The sequence below is a fragment of the Salvelinus sp. IW2-2015 genome, linkage group LG34, assembly GCF_002910315.2.
Source record: "Salvelinus sp. IW2-2015 linkage group LG34, ASM291031v2, whole genome shotgun sequence".
NCBI lineage: Eukaryota > Metazoa > Chordata > Actinopteri > Salmoniformes > Salmonidae > Salvelinus > Salvelinus sp. IW2-2015.
The window spans coordinates 3,730,515-3,755,183 of NC_036873.1; the positions used below are offsets into that span (position 1 = coordinate 3,730,515).

General features: G+C 42.7%; 2 protein-coding genes across 2 annotated transcripts in view; one reads left to right on the top strand and one right to left on the bottom strand.

The window, feature by feature from the left end:
- LOC111958400 (uncharacterized) overlaps positions 1 to 24,669 on the bottom strand; it is a 345,226-nt gene that overhangs the window by 285,249 nt on the left and 35,308 nt on the right. The gene's annotated exons all lie outside the window — the stretch shown is intronic.
- On the top strand, positions 1,538 to 20,423 carry LOC111958406 (uncharacterized). Its single transcript, XM_023979662.2, has 6 exons — positions 1,538 to 2,048; positions 2,437 to 2,567; positions 6,193 to 6,366; positions 8,571 to 8,732; positions 9,052 to 9,163; positions 19,015 to 20,423. Exons 1-6 carry the CDS (start codon positions 1,766 to 1,768, stop codon positions 19,971 to 19,973), a joined length of 1,821 nt encoding a protein of 606 aa, XP_023835430.2. The 5' UTR covers positions 1,538 to 1,765; the 3' UTR covers positions 19,974 to 20,423.

A 24,669-nucleotide genomic window follows, 5' to 3' on the forward strand; every position in this document is an offset into this window, starting at 1 on the left:
CAAGATGTATGTCAGGAGAAGTGCAGTATTATCAGGAGACGTATACTTGGAATACGGAGGAGGAATGGATGGAAAAAGAGAGGCAGAGGAGGTCTAAGAGAGAGAGGGAGGAAGTTGGTGAACTTGAGTCGGTTAAAAATGGTGGGAAAAAGGGAGATGGTTTGTTAAAGAAGAATGGTAGAAAGTGTAAGCAGAGAGCTGAAGACAGGAGGAGAAATGGAAGTGAATGAGGTCAAGGTATCAGAGGTGGTAGGTGTGGTGAAGTTCTTGGAGCACGAGGCTTGCACCGAGGGTCAGAATAAAGATGAGTATGTGACGGTAGGAGTGAAGTTTTTGGAAAAAGTGGACCCTTGCCTTTTGGCTGATCCATTTGTGGTTTCAAGGTGGGTGAAAACAGAGTTGGGTGCTGTGGAATCGGTGAGGGTAACCAGAAGTGGTCTTGTGATAATTATTTGTGTTTCTGCTGGTCAGAGGGAGAAGGCGCTCGCCGTTAAACGAATGGTGTCAAGAAATGTGAATTGTTTTGCTCTCAAGAAAAGGGTGCCATTGAAAGGAGTGATTACTGGGGTAGCAATAAATGTAAAAGTTGACCAACTGAAGGGGAAGATTCCCGGTGTTTGTGATGCTCGTCGTTTGGTGTGACACAGTGGTGAAACAGAAGAGTCATTCTGTTCTTTTGAATTTTGATGTTGAGTCTTTGCTAGACAAAGTGATGTTAGGATATATAAGTTAAATGCGGTTTTGTGCCAAATACATTAAGATGTTACAGGTGTCAAGCTTATGGGCATGTGGCAGCAGTGTGTAGGAGGGAGGTTCCTAGGTGTGAGAAGTGTGCAGAAGGGCATGAGACAAAGGAATGTGTAGCATTGGGGAAAGTAGTGGTATGTGTTAATTGTTGGGGTGCCCATGGGGCTGGGGATCAGAAATGTCCCGTGCGAGAGAGGCAGGTTGAGGTTTCCAGGGTTAGAGTAGTGCAGAAGTTGTCTTATGCTGAGGCAGTGAAGAAAGTAGAGGAAAATGGGTCAAGGGGGAGGGATCCTGAGAGGAGTGGTGTGAGTAGTAGAACTGTACCAGTACAGAGGGGAAGGTCAACAAGTGAAATATGTTTCAGTAAGACTGGATTTTTTTTGCACTTATAGCAATGGTTATCAACTGTACTGCAGGGGTGGAACGTAAGCCGCAGAAAATTGAGGTTGTGGTGGCAGCTGCAGAGAGGTATTTGGGTGTGCAAGACTTGACATCAGAAGAGTTACAGGGTGTGTTAAGTGGTGATGTCCCATTTCAGGTTGTTGGCATGAGGTAGGACTAAATATATTTCAATAGGGGAGTAGGGTGGTGTTATTATTATTACATTTGTAGTGTCAGATGAAAGGGTATTTATACATTTTTTCAAGCAAAGTATAAGTGAGTTGTACTCTAATCTAGTAGGTGGCGGTAATGCAACATATTTGGATGCCAACCGCCGTTAAACCTCATCGAAGAAGAACAGCGCGCATACGCTTTTCATTTAGGCACACCCTTTGCGCTACGACGCCAACCAATAACATTTCTCTTCACTGTAAACGGAAGTGAACAGTGACCAAGAACAATTTCCACGTTAGCGTTTTTATTGTTGTTATTTAGACATTTATTAACGCCATGGAGCACAAAATATTATTATTTTAACTACACAGCATCACATACTTACGCCATGTAGTCTTTAATTCGCGTTGGAGACAGGACTTGGTTGATATATGTTATAGGTAACGATAGCTAGCTGCTAACAATGGCTAACTGTATGGTTTTTCACACTCAAATAGCCTCCATCATGGAGGTGCTAGCGAATGCAGCAGTGGCAGAGATCTGTAAACTCGTAGACGATGACTATGCAGTGTTTCGTTTGGAAATTTCTGAAAGCCAGAAACAGAACAGGGCATTACGGAGGAAACTACAGCTTCAGGAACTGAAGGTGGCACGGGAGCGCGCAGACAGGACAATGCGAGAGCGCGTCCTCGCCAGTCGACCCAACAGTGTTAAGATCCTCGACCAATACAGAGGAATGGCAAGAGGTACTTTTTGCAGAAGGCCGAGGCTGCGCGGCCTGTCGCCGTTCATATATACAGTAGCCCAGTGCCCGTTCCCCTCTGTGTCCAGATGTGTTACCCAGAATTCGGTCAGGTTTAGGATAGTATGCAATAGTATACTTAGCTATCTTTCGCAAAGACACAATTTCATATTCTAACCAGGTCTTGATTTACTGTATTTCCTATTTACTCAATGAAAACAATGTGATGCATGGAATATAGTACATCAATCAATACATAGAATATCAAGAAGTTATGAGAAGTGTTACCTTATATTCTTGCCAATTCTAGACAGTGTCAAAACTGTCAATAGTGGGAATATACTGTTGAACATTGACAGTCGCTTATCAAACCACCTCATCTCCTCTTTCAGGTGGCGGACATCTCACTGGAGGCCAAATCAATTTTGTGAAGCCAGTGGGACACAATGCATGGAGAGATGACCAACCAATCACTGTTGATGAGGGGAGTGGAACTTCAACCCAGCAAGTTATCATGATAGAGGTTAGTGTAATAGTGTTGCATTAAAAATGACAGTCACTTTGTAAATCAAATGTGGCCCGTTTGGTTCAGAAAGGCTCCCCTCAGCTATCTGTCTTAGGGGAGCTTGAAAGACTTCCTTTCAACAATGTTATCCACTACGCCATGGTCCCTCGTTTTGTAGGTTACGAATTTGCTTAAAATTTACATTGATATATATATATTAAAATGTATGTGTATCTGAGGTCATTTACTTACCCTATGCCGGTTTTCAACGTATTTGACAACCAAGAAGAAGCACAAAGCCGAAAAATTCAGTTTAGCATTTTTTTTAAGTACTGGCTGGCAATGTTCAGTAAAAAAGCTCCAGTGTAATCTAATATAAAGCACATCAAACGGACTGTAATTTAAAGATTTTTATCGTCCTGTAAGTCCTCAACTTGAGCAGGCACGCTAACAAGGCTGCTGAGTTGTAGTTCAAATGAGACTTTAATAACTTTCGCCGATGTGTCTTACTTCTTACAGTCTGAATTGAAAATGTATTAAATTTAGATTTTGTGTCATTGATCTCTACACAATACCCCATAATGTCAAAGTGGAATTTTGTTTGTAGAACATTTTAGTAATTAATACAAAATAAAAAGCTGAAATGTATTGAGTTAAGTTTTTGTTATGGCAAGCCTAAATAAGTTCAGGAGTACAAATGTGCTTAACAGATCGCATAATAAGTTGCGTGGACATATTCCGTGTTCAATAATAGAGGTTAACATGATTTTTGAATAACTAGCCCATTTCTGTACCCCACACATACAAGTATCTTTAAGGTTCCTCAATCGAGCAGTGAATATCAAGCACATATTCAACCACAAAGACCAGGGAGGTTTTTCCATGCCTCGCAAAGAAGGGCACCTTTGAGCATGGTGAAGTAATTAATTAGGCTTTAGATGATGTATCAATACACCCAGTCACTGCAAAGATACAGACAACCTTCCTAACTCTGTTGCCTGAGAGGAAGGAAACTGGTCAGGGATTTCACCATCAGGCCAATTGTGATTTTTAAAACAGTTAAGAGTTTAATGGGTGTGAAATAAGAAATCTGGGGATGAATCAACAACATTGTAGTTATGCCACAATACTAACGTAAATGACAGAGTTAAAAGAAGGAAGCCTGTACAGAATACAAATATAACAAAACATGCATCCTGTTTGCAGTAAGGCACTAACGCACAGTGCCTTCGGAAAGTATTCAGACCTCTTGACTTTTTCCACGTATTGTTAGGTTACAGCTTTATTCAAAAATTGATTAAATTGTCATCCCCCCATCAATCTACACACAATACCCCATAATGACAAAGCAAAAACAGGATTTTAGCCATTTTTGCTAATTTATGTATATTTTTTAAACGGATCACATTTACTTAAGTATTGAGACCCTTTACTCAGTACTTTGAAGCACCTTTGGCAGCGATTACAGCCTTGAGTCTTCTTGGGTATGACGGTACAAGCTTGGCACACCTGTTTTGGGGGAGTTTCTCCCATTCCTTTCTGCAGATCCTCTCAAGCTCTGTCAGGTTGGATGGGGAGTGTTGCTGCACAGCTATTTTCAGGTCTCCAGAGATATTCGATCGGGTTCAAATCCGGGCTCTGGCTGGGCCACTCAAGGTCATTCAGAGACTTGTTGTGAATCCACTCCAGTGTTGTCTTGGATGTGTGCTTAGGGTCATTGTCCTGTTGGAAGTCTGAGCTTCTGATCACCCAGTCAGCTTTTGAGCACTCTGGAGCAGTTTTCATCAAGGATCTCTCTGTACTTTGCTCCGTTCATCCTTCCCTCGATCATGACTAGTCTCCCAGTCCCTGCCGCTGAAAAACCTCCCCACAGCATGATGCTGCCATCACCATGCTTTACCGTAGGGATGGTGCCAGGTTTCCTCTAGAAGTGAAGCTTGGCATTCAGGCCAAAGAGTTCATTCTTGGTTTCATCTGACCAGAGAATCTTGTTTATCATGGTCTGAGAGTCTTTAGGTCCCTTTTGGCAAACTCCAAGCGGACTGTCATATGTCTTTTACTGAGGAGTGGCCTCCATCTGGCCACTCTGCCATGAAGGCCTGATTTTTGGTGCGGCAGAGATGGTTGTCCTTCTGGAAGCTTCTCCCATCTCCACAGAGGAACTCTAGAACTCTGTCAGACTAACCATCGGGTTCTTGGTCACCTCCCTGACCAAAGCCCTTCTCCTCTGATTGCTCAGTTTGCCCGGGCGGCCAGCTCTAGGAAGAGTCTTGGTGGTTCCAAAGTTCTTCCATTTAAGAGTGATGGAGGCCACTGTGTTCTTGGGGACCTTCAATGCTGTAGAAATGTTTTGGTACCCTTCCCCAGATCTGTGCCTCGACACAACCCTGTCTCTGAACACTACAGACAATTCCTTTGAGAACATGGCTTGGTTTTTGCTCTGACATCCATGTCAACTGTTGGACCTTATATAGACAGGTGTGTAACTTTCCAAATCATGTCCAATTTAATTTACTACAGGTGCACTCCAATCAAGTTGTAGAAACATCTCAAGGATGATCAATGGAAACAGGATGCACCTGAGCTCAATTTCGAGTGTCATAGCAAAGGGTCTGAATAATCATGTAAATAAGGTATTTCTAAAAACCTGTTTTAATTTTGTCATTATGGGGTATTGTGTGTAGATTGAGGATTTTTAAAATGTTATATACATTTTAGAATAAGGCTAATGTAACATATCTGGAAAATGTGAAGGTGTCTATATACTTTCCGAAGGCACTGTATATCTGCAAAGAAATTAACTTTATGTCCTGAATACAAAGCGTTATGTTTGGGGCAAACACTACACATCACTGAGTGTCGTTCTTCATATTTTCAAGCATGGTGGTGGCTGCATCATGATATTGGTATGCTTGTCATCGCCAAGGACTAGGGAGTTTTTTTAGGATAAAAAGTAGCGGTATAGAGTTAAGCACAGGCAAAATCCTAGWGGAAAACCTGGTTCAAACTGCTTTCCAACAGACAATGGGAGACAAATTCAGCTTTCAGCAGGACAGTAACTTAAAACACAAGGCCAAATATACATTGGAGTTGCTTAGCAAGATTACATTGAATGTTCCTGAGTGACCTAGTTACAGTTTTGACTTAAATCATCTTGAAAATCTATGGCAAGACTTGAAAATGGCTGTCTAGCAATGATCAACAACCAACTTGACAGAGCTTGATGAATTTTTAAAAAAAGAATAATGTGCAAATATTGTACAATCGAGCTGTGCAAGGCTCTTAGACTTACCTAGAAAGACTCACAGCTGTAACCGCTGCCAAAGGTGACTCTAACATGTATTGACTCATGGGTGTGAATACCTATGCATATGAGATATTTCTGTATTTCATTTTCAGTAAATTTGCTAACATTTCTAAAAATATGTTTTCACTTTGTCATCATGGTCTATTGTGTATAGATGGGTGAGAAAAACAATCAATTTAATACATTTGAATTCAGGCTGTAACACAACAACATGTGGAATAAGTCATGGGATATGAATACTTTATGAAGATACTGTATATCTTATTTGACCACGTTCTCATGAATTTGATGATATAAGTGTGAAGCCCATTAAAAAACACATACTTCTTGTGTCAGGATGCAGATGCTGCAGGTCCTGGGGTCAAGCTGGAGAGGTCTGAAGGAGAGGAGGACCCGCGGCACAGCAGAGACATCCAGACTGGAGCAGCGGCTGGAGTGGCGCCCCCTGTAGCCACGGAGGACCCCACCACCGCCCCAGCGCAGCCCAGGACCCGATGCAGCATCACGGAGGTCAGTGGAACGCCGAACGCCGCCCTCAAGTCAGAGACAGACACCGAGACTTTAATGGGGCTGGGGCAACTGAGCTGTCCTCCTGCTCCCTGCTCAGAGTATTTACTTTATGGTAGCCCAAGGATGATTCTATCCCATCAGGACACAGGTGATGTGTTACAGGCTGGCAATGATCCGTCCTGTTCATACGCTACAGAGACTGAGATGATACCTGGTGACATGCCTGTGGGCTTAGATACACAGACTAATCCAATGAGAGGGGAAATGGACCGGTACAGTGGTAGTGTATACTCTGAAGGGTCCCTAGATAAGAAAGGGGAGGTTATAGTCATAGATGAAGTGACTGTAAAAGTGGAGGGTGACGCACCTCTGACATGGAATGCAGACGAGACTCATTTAAGAGAAGGACACTCGCAAGGCAACACCAGTGACTTCTTAGACTATAGTGAAAGCATAGAAAAAAATCAAAATGTCGTGACCCACTCCCCTTTACTCACTTTCAGGGATTGCGACCCAGTGTCCACGTCGATGGCACCTTCCGATTCACACGGTCGCGTCCTTTTCGATCAGGTATTGAACTCAAACAAAAGGGCTAGAGCGAAGGCTCCGGGAGGGGGCGCCACATCAGGCAATAGTAAAGAGAAACGGTTCCTCTGCATGTTCTGTAACAAAGGCTTCAGCTGCCCCCAGAAGGTGGAGATTCACCAGAGGGTCCACACGGGGGAGAAACCCTTCAGCTGTACCCAGTGTCACATGCGCTTCGCCCAGGCTTGCACCCTGAAGAGGCACCAAAGGGTCCACACGGGGGAAAAACCCTACAGCTGTACCCAGTGTCACATGCGCTTCGCCCAGGCTGGTAACCTGAAGATGCACCTGAAGGTCCACACGGGAGAAAGGTCTTCTGACATTTAGATCAAATCCTGCATTAAAGACAAAGATTCATTGTCATTGTTGTCAGCATAAAAGATCCACAGATGCATTTGGAATACAGAGAGTAACAGATTTCAGTGTTGAATATTCCTGGGTAGAATATTGCATCCAGACATTGTGTGATATATAAGCCTAAAAATCTGTTACCATATTGTGTTTGTACTGTGTAAGCTATATGATGGTCACAAATGCCTATTTCATTACTTACATTCAAAAGAAAATTAATGCAATTCGTCAAGTTCATGCAGATTTTTTGTTAAGACGTGTATGTGTGATTTTCATATGGTGTATTTAACACTTGTTTGTTTAATAAACACAAAATGGGACTTTTCATTCTAACACTTTCATTGAGACTCTCTTTAGTATACATCACATCTGATCTCGCCCTATTCTGCATACACCCAACAGTGCTTTATAACCAATATATTCTTACTAAATACACTTAAAGATTGCCTCATAATATGAAGTAAAACGTTAATGTTTCAAACAGCATAATGCCTCCAGCTCACATTGCAAGTGGTGTGTGATGCGCTGAATGGCGAATGGGAAGCGCGCTTCAATTACCAGTTGAGAATTAAAAACAGTAGCTCTTTTTAATAGCGACTTCAAAACTGTTGTAACACGCTCATGTGCGTTGCACTTTTGACGACTTGTGTTGTCCCGCTAATTGCATTATGGAACGGAAATTTGCACACTGCCTTGTGCACACTGCTGTGCTTATAATGTGAAGAAATAATAGTTTATCAACATTTTAAGGTAAACGTTCTCATCTGATGTATCAGCCTCATTGCGATTGAATGTTTTTCTTATGTAGCCTTGGCCTACTTGTTGTATGAATTTGGGATCTTTTGTCCCACAACTGTCCCAAAGTCTGTTTGGAATAGGCTGTTTCTTTCTCGCACAGAACGACAAGCTGACCAATAGAATAGGTACACTTTTCTACTGTGGGGTGTAGTAGATTGACATAGGCTAGTGATTCTGCTGTTCGTTACTCGTCTTGTTGGCTGAAAGAAAAGTACATGTGGACAGTTATTCTAACGTCTTCAAAGTGCGCATCGGAATTAGGTAAGAAGGACGCACGTTCTGTTGAAATGAATTACCATAGTCTAAATGTGATTTCTGTCATTCTGAGCACCGTGGGTGGACGGCCTAATCAGGTTACGCACCCAATGCATATGGGTCTGGTACATTTCTCAAATGTCACATAAATGAAAATGCTTCCAGTCAAATGTCCGGTGCATATGTAACCTGAGGCTATCACCTGTCTCTTCCAGGAGGAGGGTCCAGAGATGGTGCTGGTGAAGGAGGAGGGGTGTGAGCAGAGTCTGGGGAACTCTGAGGGGACCATGGTCATGGAGGACAACCAGACTACACCTCCTCCTGAAACCACAGAGGAACCAGCTGAGCAGCACAGGAACACACACAGTCTCACTGAGGTGAGCCCACTCTAAAATGTCTGAATGGTATTAGGTCAGAACCCGAATCCACAAAGCTTCTCAGAGTATGAGTGCTAATCTGCATCAGTTTTGCCTTTTGGATCATAATGAATAAGATTATATGTACAGATCCTAGATCAGCACTTTTTGTCTTAAGTGTGGGACCATGTCTTTTGAATTATCAAACCATTAAAGACTCAAGTAATCAAATCAACTAACATGTTTGCATAGTACTCATAGCAATCCCTCATTTCCCAATCAGAAGCTGCTCATATCAGATTTCTTGATCCAACACAATGTTTTTCTGTACCTCTTACAGTCAGTAGACATGGAGGATGGGAAGCCTGATCTGATGCTGGTCAAAGAGGAGACAATAGAAGATGAACCAGAGAGCATTGCTCTGCTGAGTGGACTAAAGATGGGGGAGCAAGGTAAGCAAGAAATACATATAGCCTACATACAGTAATAGCTCTTCAATGGGAATAGTGATGCTTCTGGCTATTAGGTCGTTCCACCAATTAGGTGGCTTTTGAGTAGTGTAACTTGGTGTAAAAATAAAGAGCACATATTCAATTAAATAAAAAACACTTTTTTATTTTTTTCCCCCCCATCTCAAGAGGTTAACCCTTGTTATATATTCTGTATAATCCCCTTGTACTAAGGGTAAGAAATTACCCGCCTTCACTAAACCCCTAAAATAAAGCATCTTAATTGAATTTTAAACCCCACATCTATTTTGCATGAAGAAACAACCTGTCATTCATCACAAACTTTGTGAATATCTGGGTTGTCCCTGTTGACAATGCAGAAAGACTGCATTTAATCAGTGGACACCACTCGTTTTTATTACAACACACCTGTCATACTTGTTTTCTTAACTAAAGTAGAGGTTTATTATTATTATTATTGCTAAAGGTACTGCATAGGTGTAAACATACTTTTTTCAGCAAGAGATAGCACTTGTTAAGCCTAAGAAAGTAGCAGAAATGTGCAGAAAGTAGTTTTGAATGCATTTTATTGAAGGGAAACAATACGTCTTGAACCGTTTTGGCAACATAGTGATATATTCTTATATACTGTACAATGAGGAATTCAACTACAAAATTCTAGTCTTCTCCCATTTTTTGAACCATTGCCCCCACCCACAAGATGTATAAACAACAACAATAAATAAGAATAAAATAAGATAATAGATACAAAAACATGAAGAACATAAATCAATCAACTCTAATTATCACATGTAGGACAGTATGCAAGTGTGTGTGCATGGACTTTGCAAATGTATTTCTCACATGTGCAGCACATAGTATTTGTTTCCTCCTCTTGCCTGCCCCAGCTGCAGCCTCAGGTGGATCAGGATTCAGACCCCTGAACAGCTTTCAGAGGCTGCTGTGTGGGGACGTGCTCCCTTCTTTGAATGTATGGGGTTACAAGTGCCTTTTCCAGCTGCTCCCTCCTCTTGTTCCGCTTATTAGGCATCCAGGTAGGGTTGATCTTGTTCCATATCACGAAGGCATTGTATGAGGAAACATCAATGATGTTTTGGAAGATGACCAGAGGCCAGCGGGCAGTCATCCTCCTGCAGCTGTAAGTTCCAATCACCTTGTCCAGGTTGTCCACACCTCCTTTGTGGTGGTTGTAGTCCAGGATGATGGCTGGCTTCCTGTCCTCACAATCACTGATCTCAGCTGATTTTTGCAGTGTGCTCAGGAGGCCCACATTCTTGTTCCTCTTTGGGAGGTCAGAAACTAGAGTGGTGATGGGGGTGAAGGCAAACTTTGATTTACATTTACATTTAAGTCATTTAGCAGACGCTCTTATCCAGAGCGACTTACAAATTGGTGCATTCACCTTATGATATCCAGTGGAACAACCACTTTACAATAGTGCATCTAACTCTTTTAAGGGGGGGGGGGGGTTAGAAGGATTACTTTATCCTATCCTAGGTATTCCTTAAAGAGCTGGGGTTTCAGGTGTCTCCGGAAGGTGGTGATTGACTCCGCTGACCTGGTGTGAGGGAGTTTGTTCCACCATTGGGGTGCCAGAGCAGCGAACAGTTTTGACTGGGCTGAGCGGGAACTGTACTTCCTCAGAGGTAGGGAGGCGAGAGGCCAGAGGTGGATGAACGCAGTGCCCTTGTTTGGGTGTAGGGCCTGATCAGAACTGAAGGTACGGAGGTGCCGTTCCCTCACAGCTCCGTAGGCAAGCACCATGGTCTTGTAGCGGATGCGAGCTTCAACTGGAAGCCAGTGGAGAGAGCGGAGGGCGGGTGACGTGAGAGAACTTGGGAAAGTTGAACACCAGACGGGCTGCGGCGTTCTGGATGAGTTGTAGGGGTTTAATGGCACAGGCAGGGAGCCCAGCCAACAGCGAGTTGCAGTAATCCAGACGGGAGATGACAAGTGCCTGGATTAGGACCTGCGCCGCTTCCTGCGTGAGGCAGGGTCGTACTCTGCGAATGTTGTTAGGCATGAACCTACAGGAACGGGTCACCGCCTTGATGTTAGTTGAGAACGACAGGGTTTGTCCAGGATCACGCCAAGGTTCTTAGCACTCTGGGAGGAGGACACAATGGAGTTGTCAACCGTGATGGCGAGATCATGGAACGGGCAGTCCTTCCCGGGAGGAAGAGCAGCTCCGTCTTGCCGAGGTTCAGCTTGAGGTGGTGATCCGTCATCCACACTGATTATGTCTGCCAGACATGCAGAGATGCGATTCACCACCTGGTTATCAGAGGGGGAAAGGAGAAGATTAATTGTGTGTCGTCTGCATAGCAATGATAGGAGAGACCATGTGAGGATATGACAGAGCAAGTGACTTGGTGTATAGCGAGAATAGGAGAGGGCCTAGAACAGAGCCCTGGGGACACCAGTGGTGGAGCACGTGGTGCGGAGACAGATTATCGCCACGCCACCTGGTAGGAGCGACCTGTCAGGTAGGACGCAATCCAAGCGTGGGCCGCGCCGGAATGCCCAGCTCGGAGAGGGTGGAGAGGAGGATATGATGGTTCACAGTATCAAAGGCAGCCGATAGGTCTAGAAGGATGAGAGCAGAGGGAGAGGAGTTAGCTTTAGCAGTGCGGAGCGCCTCCGTGACACAGAGAGAGCAGTCTCAGTGAATGACTAGTCTTGAAACCTGACTGATTTGGATCAAGAAGGTCATTCTGAGAGAGATAGCAGGAGAGCTGGCCAAGGACGGCACGGTCAAGAGTTTTGGAGAGAAAGAAAGAAGGATACTGGTCTGTAGTTGTTGACATCGGAGGATCGAGTGTAGGTTTTTTCAGAAGGGGTGCAACTCTCGCTCTCTTGAAGACGGAAGGGACGTAGCCAGCGGTCAAGGATGAGTTGATGAGCGAGGTGAGGTAAGGGAGAAGGTCTCCGGAAATGGTCTGGAGAAGAGAGGAGGGGATAGGGTCAAGCGGGAGGTTGTTGGGCGGCCGGCCGTCACAAGACGCGAGATTTCATCTGGAGAGAGAGGGAGAAAGAGGTCAAAGCACAGGGTAGGGCAGTGTGAGCAGAACCAGCGGTGTCGTTTGACTTAGCAAACGAGGATCGGATGTCGTCGACCTTCTTTTCAAAATGGTTGACGAAGTCATCAGCAGAGAGGGAGGAGGGGGAGGAGGGGGAGGAGGATTCAGGAGGAGGAGAAGGTGGCAAAGAGCTTCCTAGGGTTAGAGGCAGATGCTTGGAATTTAGAGTGGTAGAAATTGGCTTTAGCAGCAGAGACAGAGAGGGAGAATGTAGAGAGGAGGAGAGTGAAAGGATGCCAGGTCCGCAGGGAGGCGAGGTTTTCCCATGTCCGCTCGGCTGCCGCGGAGCCCTGTTCTGTGAGCTCGCAATGAGTCGTCGAGCCACGGAGCAGAGGGGAGGACCGAGCCGGCCTGGAGGATAGGGGACATAGAGAGTCAAAGGATGCAGAAAGGGAGAGAGAGAGGGTTGAGGAGGCAGAATCAGGAGACTAGGTTGGAGAAGGTTGAGCAGAGGGAAGAGATGTAGGTGGAAGAGGAAGAGTACGGGGGAGAGAGAGCGAAGTTGGGACGGCGCGATACCATCCGAGTAGGGGCAGTGTGGGAAGTGTGGATGAGAGCGAGAGGGAAAAGGATACAAGGTAGTGGTCGGAGACTTGGAGGGGAGTTGCAATAGATTAGTGGAAGAACAGCATCTAGTAAGATGAGGTCAAGCGTATTGCCTGCCTTGTGAGTAGGGGGGAAGGTGAGAGGGTGAGGTCAAAAGAGGAGAGGAGTGGAAAGAAGGAGGCAGAGGGAATGGTCAAAGGTGTAGACGTGGGGAGGTAAGTCACCCAGAACTGGAGAGGTGAGCCATCCTCAGGAAAGGAACTTATCAGGCGTCAAGCTCATGATAACTCTCCAAGGGAACCTGGAGGCGATAAATGATAAGGATGTTAAGCTTAAGGGCTGGTAACTGTGACAGCATGGAATTCAAGGAGGCGATAGACAGATGGTAGGGGAGAAAGAGAGAATGTCCACTTGGGAGAGATGAGGATCCCAGTGCCACACCCCGCTGACCAGAAGCTCTCGGGGTGTGCGAGAACAGGGCAGACGAGGAGAGAGCAGTAGGAGTAGCAGTGTTATCAGTGGTAATCCATGTTTCCGTCAGTGCAAAAGTCGAGGGACTGGAGGAAGCATAGGCTGAGATGAACTCTGCCTTGTGGCCGCAGATCGGCAGTTTCAGAGGCTGCTGAGACTGAACTCCACGTGGGTCGTGCGCGCTGGACACAGGTTAGAGTAGCACGCCACGCGGTGTGAAGCGTTTGTATGGTCTGTGCAGAGAGGAGAGAACAGGATAGACAGACACATAGTTGACAGCTACAGAAGAGCTACGCTAATGCAAAGAATTGAATGACAAGTGGACTACACGTCTCGAATTCAGAAGTTAAGCTTACGTTGCAAAAAATCTTATTACTAAATGATATAGTACTGCTGGCTGTGTGAAATAGGCTAGCTAGCAGTGGCTGCGTTGTTGACTTGTTTTGAAAGTGTAGCTGGCTAGGTAACCTCTAACTGGCTAGGTAACCTCGACAATTACTCTAGACTACACAATTATCTTGGATACAAAGACGGCTATGTAGCCAGCTAAGATCAAACAAATCAAACTGTTGTACTGAATGAAATGAAATGTAATACTACCGTTAATACTACCTGTGGAGCAAAGCGGAATGCAACTACTCGCTCCAAACCAAACCGGAAGTGGTATCGTAGAGGGAGAGGCAATAGAAGTGTTGTTTCTTGTATTATTGTCTTTGTGTCTTTAGAGGACTGCTTCACCTTAATGTCCCCTTTCCCTTTTCTTCTGTCCTTATTTTGTCCCACTTTGTCCCTTCTTTGTCCCTTCTTCTCTTCTGCCAACTAGACACTCCTTGTTAGCTAGCTAGCTTCTTTCAGGAATGTCCCTAGCAACTGCCTAGCAACAGGTAAACAACTTAGCTAGCTAAGAAAACGGTATAATTTTATGAAAGATTGTTACTTTTTCAAAAGCCTTTCTTCTTTGTTTGCTGCTTGTTTGGTCTCCTATTCAGTTTGCAGTTTTCTTTTGATTTTTTTCGATGTACTTTACTCTAAAAAAACATTTAAATTTCAATATTTGTAGGAGCTCATCTTTTCAGCTGCTGGGTGATGAGAAGGCCTCTCTCCCCCTTGTTGTGAGGATTGCAGGGGGGAGCTCAGACTTGTTCTTTCTAACTGTGCCAACCATGGTGATCTTCCTCTTCAGGAGCTGCTGGCTGAGTTCAAACAGTAGCACACATAATCTAAATTTCTCATTGTGTGTGTCTTTGTGGTTTTTCTGGTGTGTAAATTATTTTATAACTTGCCGGGTCAAAAATGACCCTAAGACAATCTTTGTACCCTAGTGGTGTACAGCTTTCATGGAAATATGAACAAAGGTGATGTTAAACTTTTTCTAATGTTGGGGTAACTCTAGGAAAAGTAATCAAATTTCAAGTTGAAAAAATATAATTTAGGGGGTTTTCTCTGCTCTTAAACAAAGTGGCATGTCATTTTTTACCCTTAAGAAAGGGGTTAAATTTAAAAAAGGCTATTAAGTGCCAAATAAAGTAACAGGGTTGATAAATGAATCTTAAATCAGCCATGAATCCCCTTGCGACAGGGAATGGTTGCCTAAAATCAGACTGTTACCATGGTTACTCCATGGATATCAGTCTTAAAGAAATAGTCTCTACAAGGCAGAATGTTGAATAAAATAATATTTACACTTACTTTACCGGTTGTTTATGCTGTTGGTCCTTTTGGCAGTAGGAGGTGGAGATAAGGTATCCAGAGGGAAGTGTTGTTTACTCAACTTTTTGTGGCGCCGGTAGGTTCTGTCGCTTGTAATTTCAATCAGTCAACACATTGCACGTGATGCACAATATGTAGACAATAGCCGAATGTAGTCGACCGAAGCACGTTTTATCGCAATCTGCTGGTAGTGCTTGCCGTTCGGTTATGCTCGGCCACATTGTGCAAGTGTTTGTCACGTGCAAATTGCATCAGTATTGAAAATAAAAAACAGAAATACAAATGATATACATTCCAACCTGCAAAAGGACCAACCACACGGACAACAGGTAAAGTATCATTTTATTCAGCATTATGGCTTGTAGAGGTCTTGAGAGGAAACTTTCCTGATCCAAATGCTCATTTCTGCCCGACGTGGGTATGGACGCTTGTTGTGTACAACAGGAAGGGGCAATTAAATGCAAGCTTCAAGAAAAAAACCGTCTAGAAATGTTTTGTCTATCTATAGGTAACAGGGTTTATGTGTTATGTTCGACCCGCTCAGAGTATAAAGAGAATAACCAGCTCACCTGATTTTACACTATGATTTCACAATTAGATGTTCAATGTTTTTTGAAAATAATGTTTTTTTTACCTTAAAATTAGGGTCTTTTTTACCTTAAAATTAAGGTAAAAATCACATGAAACAAATAATAATCTTCAGTAATTACTTTGTCAAAGCAAAACAATAACTAGGGCTTAATGAGGGTGAAAACGTATAGAAATGTTGGTTAAGTGGGTTAAAATGCACAAAGGTTAATGTCAAAATGCTGAATTTTGACACGGGCTAGAAATGTCTTTATTCATATAAGCAAATCAGATTTTTATGTGCTCTATATTAAAGGGCACTTCATTTTAAAATGCAATATTGTTGAATAATTTCTATCTAAAAGATCAATGGGATGCAAAAAAAAATAGAATTATTGTGTGATGACCCTTGTTCTTAAATTTAAAAAAAAAAATCATTCCATTAGATGAAATCAATAAAATGTACACTACCGGTCAAAAGTTTTTGAACACTTACTTATTCCAGGGTTTTTCTTTATTTTGACTATTTTCTACATTGTAGAATAATAGTGAAGACATCAAAACTATGAAATAACACATATGGAATCATGTAGTAACCAAAAAAGTGTTAAACAAATCAAAATATATTTTATATTTGAGATTATTCAAATAGCTACCCTGCCTTGATGACAGCTTTGCACACTCTTGGCATTCTCTCAACCAGCTTCATGAGGTAGTCACCTGGAAAGCATTTCAATTAACAGGTGTGCCTTGTTAATTTGTGGATTGTCTTTCCTTATTAACTTCTCTGGGATATGTGGGACGGTAGCGTCCCACCTGGCCAAAAGCCAGTAAAAATTTCATGAAATCACACATGAAAGACACTAAATTAAAGCTACACTTGTTGTGAATCCAGCCAACATGTCTGATTTCAAAAAGGATTTACGGCGAAAGCACACCAAACGATTATGTTAGGTCAGTACATAGCCACAGAAATACACAGCCATTTTTCCAGCCAAAGAGAGGAGTAACAAAAAGCAGAAATAGAGTTAAAATGAATCACTAACCTTTGATGATCTTCATCAGATGACACTCATAGGACTTCATGTTACACAATACATGTATGTTTTGTTCGGTAAAGTTCATATTTATATCCAAAAATCTGAGTTTAGGCGGGACGCTACTGTCTCACTTGGCCAAAAGCCAGAGAAAATGCAGAGCGCCATATTCAAATAAATTACTATAAAAATCAAACTTTCAATAAATCACACATGAAAGATACCAAATTAAAGCTACACTGGTTGTGAATCCAACCAACATGTCAGAATTCAAATAGGCTTTTCGGCGAAAGCAAACGGTGCTATTATCTGAGTTAGCACCATAGTAACAAAGAGAGAGAAGCATATTTCAACCCTGCAGGCGCGACACAAAACGCAGAAATAAAAATATAATTCATGCCTTACCTTTGACGAGCTTCTGTTGTTGGCACTCCAATATGTCCCATAAACATCACAAATGGTCCCTTTGTTCGATTAATTCCGTCGATATATATCCAAAATGTCCATTTATTTGGCGCGTTTCATCCAGAAAAACACCGGTTCCAACTTGTGAAACTTGACTACAAAATATCTCAAAAGTTACCTGTAAACTTTGCCAAAACATTTCAAACTACTTTTGTAATACAACTTTAGGTATTTTTTTATGTAAATAATCGATAAAATTGAAGACGGGATGATCTGTGTTCAATACAGGATTAAAACAAACTGTAGCTAGCCTTCTGGTCATGCGCCTCTAAAAACAGGACACAACAAGTGACCCTGATTCAAAATGGCCGTACTTCTTCATTACACAAAGGAGAAACCCTCAAACAATTTCTAAAGACTGTTGACATCCAGTGGAAGCGGTAGGAACTGCAAGAAGGTCAATTAGAAATATGTATTCCCAATGAAAATCCATTGAAAAGGTTTGTCCTCGGGATTTCGCCTGCTAAATAAGTTCTGTTATACTCAGACATGATTCAAACAGTTTAAAAACTTCAGAGTGTTTTCGATCCAAATCTACTAACAATATGCATATCTTATCTTCTGGGGATGAGTAGCTGGCAGTTGAATTTGGGTATACTTTTCATCCAAACGTGAAAATGCTGCACCCTATCCTAGAGAAGTTAATGGGTTTGAGCCAATCATTTGTGTTGTGACAAGGTAGAAGGGGTATACAGAAGATAGCCCTATTTGGGAAAAGACCAATTCCATATTATGGCAAGAACAGCTCAAATAAGCAAAAAGAAACGACAGTCCATCATTACTTTAAGACGAAGGTCAGTCGATGCGAAACATTTCAAGAACTTTTAATGTTTCTTCAAGTGCAGTCGCAAAACCATTGAGCTATGATGAAACTGGCTCTCATGAGGACCGCCACAGGAATAGAAGACCCAGAGTTTTCTCTGCAGCAGAGGATAAGTTCATTAGTTATCAGCCTCAGAAATAGCAGCCCAAATAAATGCTTCACAGAGTTCAAGTAACAGACACACCTCAACATCAACTGTTCAGAGGAGACTGCCTGAATCAGGCCTTCATTGTCGAATTGCTGCAAAGAAACCACTACTAAAGGACACAAATAAGAAGGAGACTTGCTTGGGCCAAGGAACACAAGCTATGGAAATTAGACCGGTGGAAATCTGTCCTTTGGTCTGATAAGTCAACATTTTTGATTTTTAGTTCCAACCGCCGTGTCTTTCTGTGAGACGCAGAGTAGGTGAACGGATGATCTCAGCATGTGTGGTTCCCACCATGAAGCATGGAGGAGGAGGTGTGATGGTGCTTTGCTGGTGACACTGTCTGTGATTTATTTAGAATTCAAGGCACACTTAACCAGCATGGGTACCAAAGCATTCTGCAGCAATACGCTTTCCCATCTGGTTTGTGCTTAGTGGGACTATCATTTGTTTATCAACAGGACAATGACCCAAAACACACCTCCAGGCTGTATAAGGGTTATTTGACCAAGTTGGAGAGTGATTGAGTGCTGCATCAGATGACCTGGCCTCCACAATCACCCACCTCAACCCAATTGAGATGGTTTGGGATGAGTTGTACCGCAGAGTGAAGGAAAAGCAGCCAACAAGTGCTCAGCATATGTGGGAACTCCTTCAAGACTGTTGGAAAAGCATTCCAGGTGAAGCTGGTTGAGGGAATGCCAAGAGTGTGTAAAGCTGTCATTAAGGCAAATGGTGGCTATTTGAAGAATCTCAAATATAAAATATATTTTGATTTGTTAAATACTTTTTTGTTTACTACATGATTCCATATGTGTTATTTCATAGTTTTGATGTCTTCACTATTATTCTACAATGTAGAAAATAGTTTAAAAAAAACACACATTACAATGTATGAACTTGACCAGGTAATTAACTTTTTTTTCTCTCCATATGTAGTTTTCTCTGCCATGTTTAAAAGTCTATTTTGTAACCCCTTCCTGCAGCTGATTGGCTGGAGGATAACAGAGGAGACTGGGCAGCCATCTTGGATACCCAGACCCAGACGGGTGCAGCCAAGGGCCAGGGGGATGACATCACTGAGCAGGCCAGGACCAGAGATGACATAGTGGAGGTCAGTGGATGGGACAGCATCCTCAACTCTGGGCTGGGGAACAACACTGTTAACCAGAAACAGAGAGTCGAACACAAAACAACTGAACCTAGTCTCCATGACAACAGACTGGTTGAGACAAGGGTGAGGCGTAGACTTGGTCTGCGGGGACAGGGAGGTGTCCGTATGCGGCAGGAAAGAACAGACACAGACTCGGCTAGCGATGCTCCGTCCTGCTCCTATAGTCGTGATTCAGAGAGACTGATGGGGCCTCAGGTTAACCCCCTAACAGGTGCTGCCTTCAGCCTGCCTTCTATAGGATCTATCAACTGGAACATGGACCCTGCGACAACACAGACACTCCCTGGCCTTCATCCTCCTCACACTCTCCTTATGTTAAACCAGACCTCAGACAATGCCAGTGCCTCAACACTAAATGGCTACACAAGCCCATTGACAACTGAGAGTAGTAGAGATGGAATCAGTAAAGGTGGCAGCGCCAAGGAGAAGCGCTTCCCGTGTTCATTCTGTGGGAAAGCCTTCAGTTTCCCTAAACAGGTGGAGATCCACCAGAGGATGCACACGGGGGAGAAACCATTCGGCTGCCACCTATGCCGGGCCAATTTCTCACACTCGTCCAGCCTGAAGAGGCACCAGAGGGTCCATACAGGGGAGAAACCCTACAACTGTCCCCAGTGTGAGAAGAGGTTCTCCCACCAGCACCAGCTGAAGATGCACCTGAAGATCCACACAGGAGAGAGGCCGTTCGCCTGTACGCACTGCGGGAAGAGGTTCTCAGAGAGGAGCTACCTCAGGATACACCAGCAGAAAATGCACACGGCCCATGTATAGTGAAATGTAATGTAGAACTAGTTAGTTTGTCGTCAATTTTGTTGGTTTTGGATGTACAGAGAACTTCAACTGGATGAAGTGAACTGGGGAAAGAATTAGTATGAGGGAGAGTAGATATGGTGATGGTTGGTGTGATAAAACGCTTCACTGATTAAGAGTGACAAGTATGTCCCTTTTTTAAATTGATGCTGGTGTTTATAGTGACATGAGGATAGTGCCTTAATTCATGTTTACTTGATATAAAGTAGTAAAGATGTGTGTTATGTTGAATCTTATCCAAAGTATTCTAGAATGAATTTGATCAAAGCGAGGGTACCAGATTTACAGAAAATGGAAAGTGTTACCATAGTGAGAACAGTTATTCTACTTGTCACGTATCGTTTTGTGCAATAAAAGTAATGTACTTCAAAGTTGTGAGTGTTGTTGAAATTAAATACAAAATTTACTCTGTGCTGTCTGACTTGGTTATTTTTGTATCATTGCAGGGACTGAGTTTCTGTTATCTCAGTCGAACCAAAACATTATACTTAGTTCTTGAATCAACACATATGGACATTTTCTTGATAAACTCCAATGGATCCATATTGTTGGGTACTTGAATCACATTGTTAGAATAGGGCTTGACTGTGGTTAACATTTTATAATGTCATGTTTCTTATATAAACCTTTATGCATTTCTGTTCAATTTGGGCAATTCCACTTCAAAATGTTACAAAACAAAAAACATTGATTTCAAAGTTGAACAAACACACAACTCTATGCATAAGGACTAAGTTGAACAATTTCCACAGAATATTTTACAAAAACACAACTGTTTGGTAACAGAATTTCAGAAGGGCGGGCTGACCAAATTTCAACTAGTTTTCCACATCCACAGACGTCCGGTTTCGCTTGGTGCTCACTGGGTGAGGATGCTTGTAACAGTAAATGGAAAGAGGGTAGGTGGTAGGAGACAGGAGAGGAGACAATAACTGGAGAGGAGAGTGTGTGAGAGGGTGGGTTGGTCCAGACTGTTTTCACAGTCTTGCTTTGACCACCAGATGACAGAAAGATAAAACAGTATGCCAGTGGATAGAAGAACAGTAGCAAGAGCCCTAACTGTGGTGTGTGACTACTGTGATTTCCAATTGTATCCAATTTAATTGCAGTTAATCCATTACCAATTTGGAAACAGAATTACAAGTCTAAATCCCTTAATTCATAAACTTGATATCAGTAAAAACACTAACTAATGGTAGATCTACCTTTACTTGTAACTTCTGTGAACTTTCATTATCCTTCCTCCTCATGAGGGAGAGAAATTAGAAAATATCCAAAAGATATGTGGGGTTTTGTTAACGGAATTACAAGGCACAAGGTAATGTTTCTTAAACGTAGAGAAAAAGTTGTGGTTTGATGTATTTCTAAAACCTGAAGACTTTTTTTCTGGGAGATGTTGTCTAAGACCCTCTTCCATCTGTTTGACCAGAAATCAAAGCCTCTGCCCATTGACATTTTTTTACAATAGAAAATGTTTGAAAAATGTATATATGCCTTAATTTAAGAGATATATATACTCTTAGCATTCATTTGACACTCAATTTGACATGCTCTTATGAATGTCACATCAGTGCTCATGGGTCTTTTTACATTGAAATGCCCATTTGTGTATACAGTCTGCAGTCCGGTGTTGCTGGTGGGAGAGACTGGACCTATGAAGTGGCTGGTCACAAACCCTGACCCCAGATCAGGACGCTGGATCAGGAGCCATTGCTTTCCCTTCCCGAGTCAGAACCAGAACCCAACCGCAAGGGACAGAGACTCCACCACCACAGAGAACACAACCAGTGGACAGGTGGACTGAACAACCTCAGTCCTGGTGGTCATCAGATAGACAGAAGCTCCAGTCAGGATCCAGTCTGGGGCTGATAGAGATAGACCCTCCTGTTCCTATGATAAACACCACAGTATCCATGATGAACAGAGCAGGTCACCCTGGGCTTCAGCCTTCACAGAGAGTGTTGGGAGACCTTCCTGGTGGTAGTCTATCAGCAAGTCTGTCTTCTCCTTCAGGATATTATTTAATGCCTTGTGACTGGGTTCATAGAAACTCTAGGTCTAGCCTTCCTCAGTTACCTCATGGTTACCCCACCAATACAGACAGGGTCAGGATGGGTGTTCACCACAAGAGGTACATAGCCTATAACACAGTATAGAATCCCAACAACTTCCAAACAATGGCTAGAAGTCAAGGATGGAGCTCAGAGACTATCCACCTGAGGGTGGTGGCTCCTGATTCTATCCCCTCTGGTGTCATTGGGTCACAACGTGGGAGGCTGAGTGTTAGGACGGACGCTGACAAACTGTACGCCTGCCCCACGAGTTGCAAGCGCTTCACTGAGGCGAAGTATGTGAAGATGCACAAGACCGTTCACACCGAGGAGAGGCCCTTCAAGTGCAAACTATGTTACAAGAGCGTCTCCTTCCAGACATAGGAGTGTCCACAATGGGGAGAAATCGTAGCAGTGTGGCTTGAGACATACACAAGGAATATCTGGGAACCATTATTAAGCTGACATAGTGGGTATCGTAAGTATTCACCACCCTTGGGTTTCTTCACATTTTATTTGGTTACAAAGTGGAATTAAAAGTAATTTGTTATTTTTTGTCAATAACCTATACAAAATACTCTCAAAGTGGAAGATTTTTTAAAAATTGTTAAGATTAATGAAAAATAAAACCTAATATATACCTAATTTCAATTCCACTTTACAAAATGTGAACAATTCCAAGGTGGGTGAATATTTATGATACCCACTGTATTACAGTTAACATGTGAAGTGTCTTGGGGTAAGAGGGTAACCACATAACACTCATTAACCCTTTGTTAAATTGTCATTTGAAACAGGTTTGTGTAAAGACCGGTTTTTAGAGAGACAGTAAACCTAGGCTAGAACAAGGGCAATTTCATATTTACCTTACTAAGGTGATGTAAATGGAATAAATGCATTATTATTTTCTACTCTATTCTTGCTAACACACTGTTCTTTCTAAACGAGTCTGCTCTCTGCTTGAAAGATTCTGATCATAAGAGATTAGATGTGTAATGCAATAAGCAGTACCATATTTGAAAGAACAGCTCGCATACCTTTTTAATTTAACCACACCATTTAAGCTATATAACGTCAACCAATAAGATCCTTTCTCTTCAGTGTAAACGGGGCCTAGATTAGCAATAGCTGCATTTGGCTATCCTATCGAGCTGATATTTCTCTGTCAAATTAGTTATGGCAAAATAGCAAGAGCCCGTGTCTGGAATGTGTTTCATAAGCTAGAGATGTCAAGCGTTCCAGCCTGGTCTCATAGACTAGACGTAACATAGTAAAGGTAAACTTCGTCTTCCTGTCGAACCATAAAAGATGTAAGGGTTGGAGAGAAGGAGGAATGCATATAAATTAGAGTATATATACACTTGTGCTTGTGCGAAAATGTTTTTGTCTGAATGCAGCTGTATTGACCCTCTGAATAAACTTGGTTAAGCTTTCATAGTGTCCGTAGAGTTTTTTACTCTGAGAATGAAAACCTAACAGCTCGACATTAAATTACTTCCCCAATCAGTGCGGATTGAGCAGCTTGCTATGGAGCAGGTAAGCAATTTAATCTATATTGGAAAATCGTTAAAAGCAAATTGTATTTTGCTGTAACAGCATGGTTTAATCATAATGAAAGACAAACACACACTGTTCTGCCAGTCACAGTGTATGTTGCAAGATGCAGTCTACATTTTGCAGGTGAGGAGAGAGAGGATGGAGGAAGCTTGCCTTGAAGCGCTGGGCATCTTCTTATTTCACAGAATTATACCTACGGAGGAGCGGCTCCTATGGAGGAACTCTGTGTCTTTGAACTTCCAAGTTGATTTAACGTTGGACCAGAGCAAACGTTATGTTACGTTTCATATGGTAGGTATTCATTTGTGGAAGTCCATCATCTGTTTCGTATGATATGTTATGAATTACAATTCGTCCAAGATGTAACAAATTATTGAATGGTGCCAGAGGAAACGTTTTTTTTTTTGCGTTGGTCTTAACTTTTTTTATATGTTTCCGCCATCGTTTCCTATGACTAAAAAGAGCTTCTGGACAACAGAACGGCTATCAGTAACCTTGATCTGGACGAGGACTTCTACTTCAATGAGTCGGAGGCGAAAGACGTATTGATTATCCCTGACCAGGCACTAATCCCTGACCCTCGTAGAAGGCGTTATAGAGAGCGCCATGCGGGCACCCTGGTGTGCCCGAATGTCAGGAAATAACGCAATTATGCATTAGAGGACGCATTCTCATTATAGATTAACCTAGTATTTTGGTACATTTGTATGACCAAAAGTATGTGGACACTTGCTCGTCGAACATCTCATTCCAGAATAATGGGTATTAATGTGGAGTTGGTCCCCCCTTATCTGCTATAACAGCCTCCACTCTTCTGGGAACGCTTTCCACTAGATGTTGGAACATTGCTGCGGGGACTTGCTTCCATTCAGCCACAAGAGCATTAGTGAAGTCGGGCAATGATGTTGGGCAATTAGGCCTGGCTCGCAGTCGGCATTCCAATTCATCCCAAAGGTGTTAGATGGGATTGAGGTCAGGGCTCTGTGCAGGCCAGTCAAGTTCTTCCACACCGATCTTGACAAACCATTTCTGTATGGACCTTGCTTTGT

Excerpts from the sequence above, each read along its gene's own strand:
- LOC111958406 (XM_023979662.2), top strand. The coding sequence starts at position 1,766 with ATGGCTAACTGTATGGTTTTTCACACTCAAATAGCCTCCATCATGGAG. Across the intron at positions 2,049-2,436 it reads ATACAGAGGAATGGCAAGAG|GTGGCGGACATCTCACTGGA; the intron begins GTACTTTTTGCA and ends CTCCTCTTTCAG. Across the intron at positions 9,164-19,014 it reads ACTAAAGATGGGGGAGCAAG|CTGATTGGCTGGAGGATAAC; the intron begins GTAAGCAAGAAA and ends CCCTTCCTGCAG.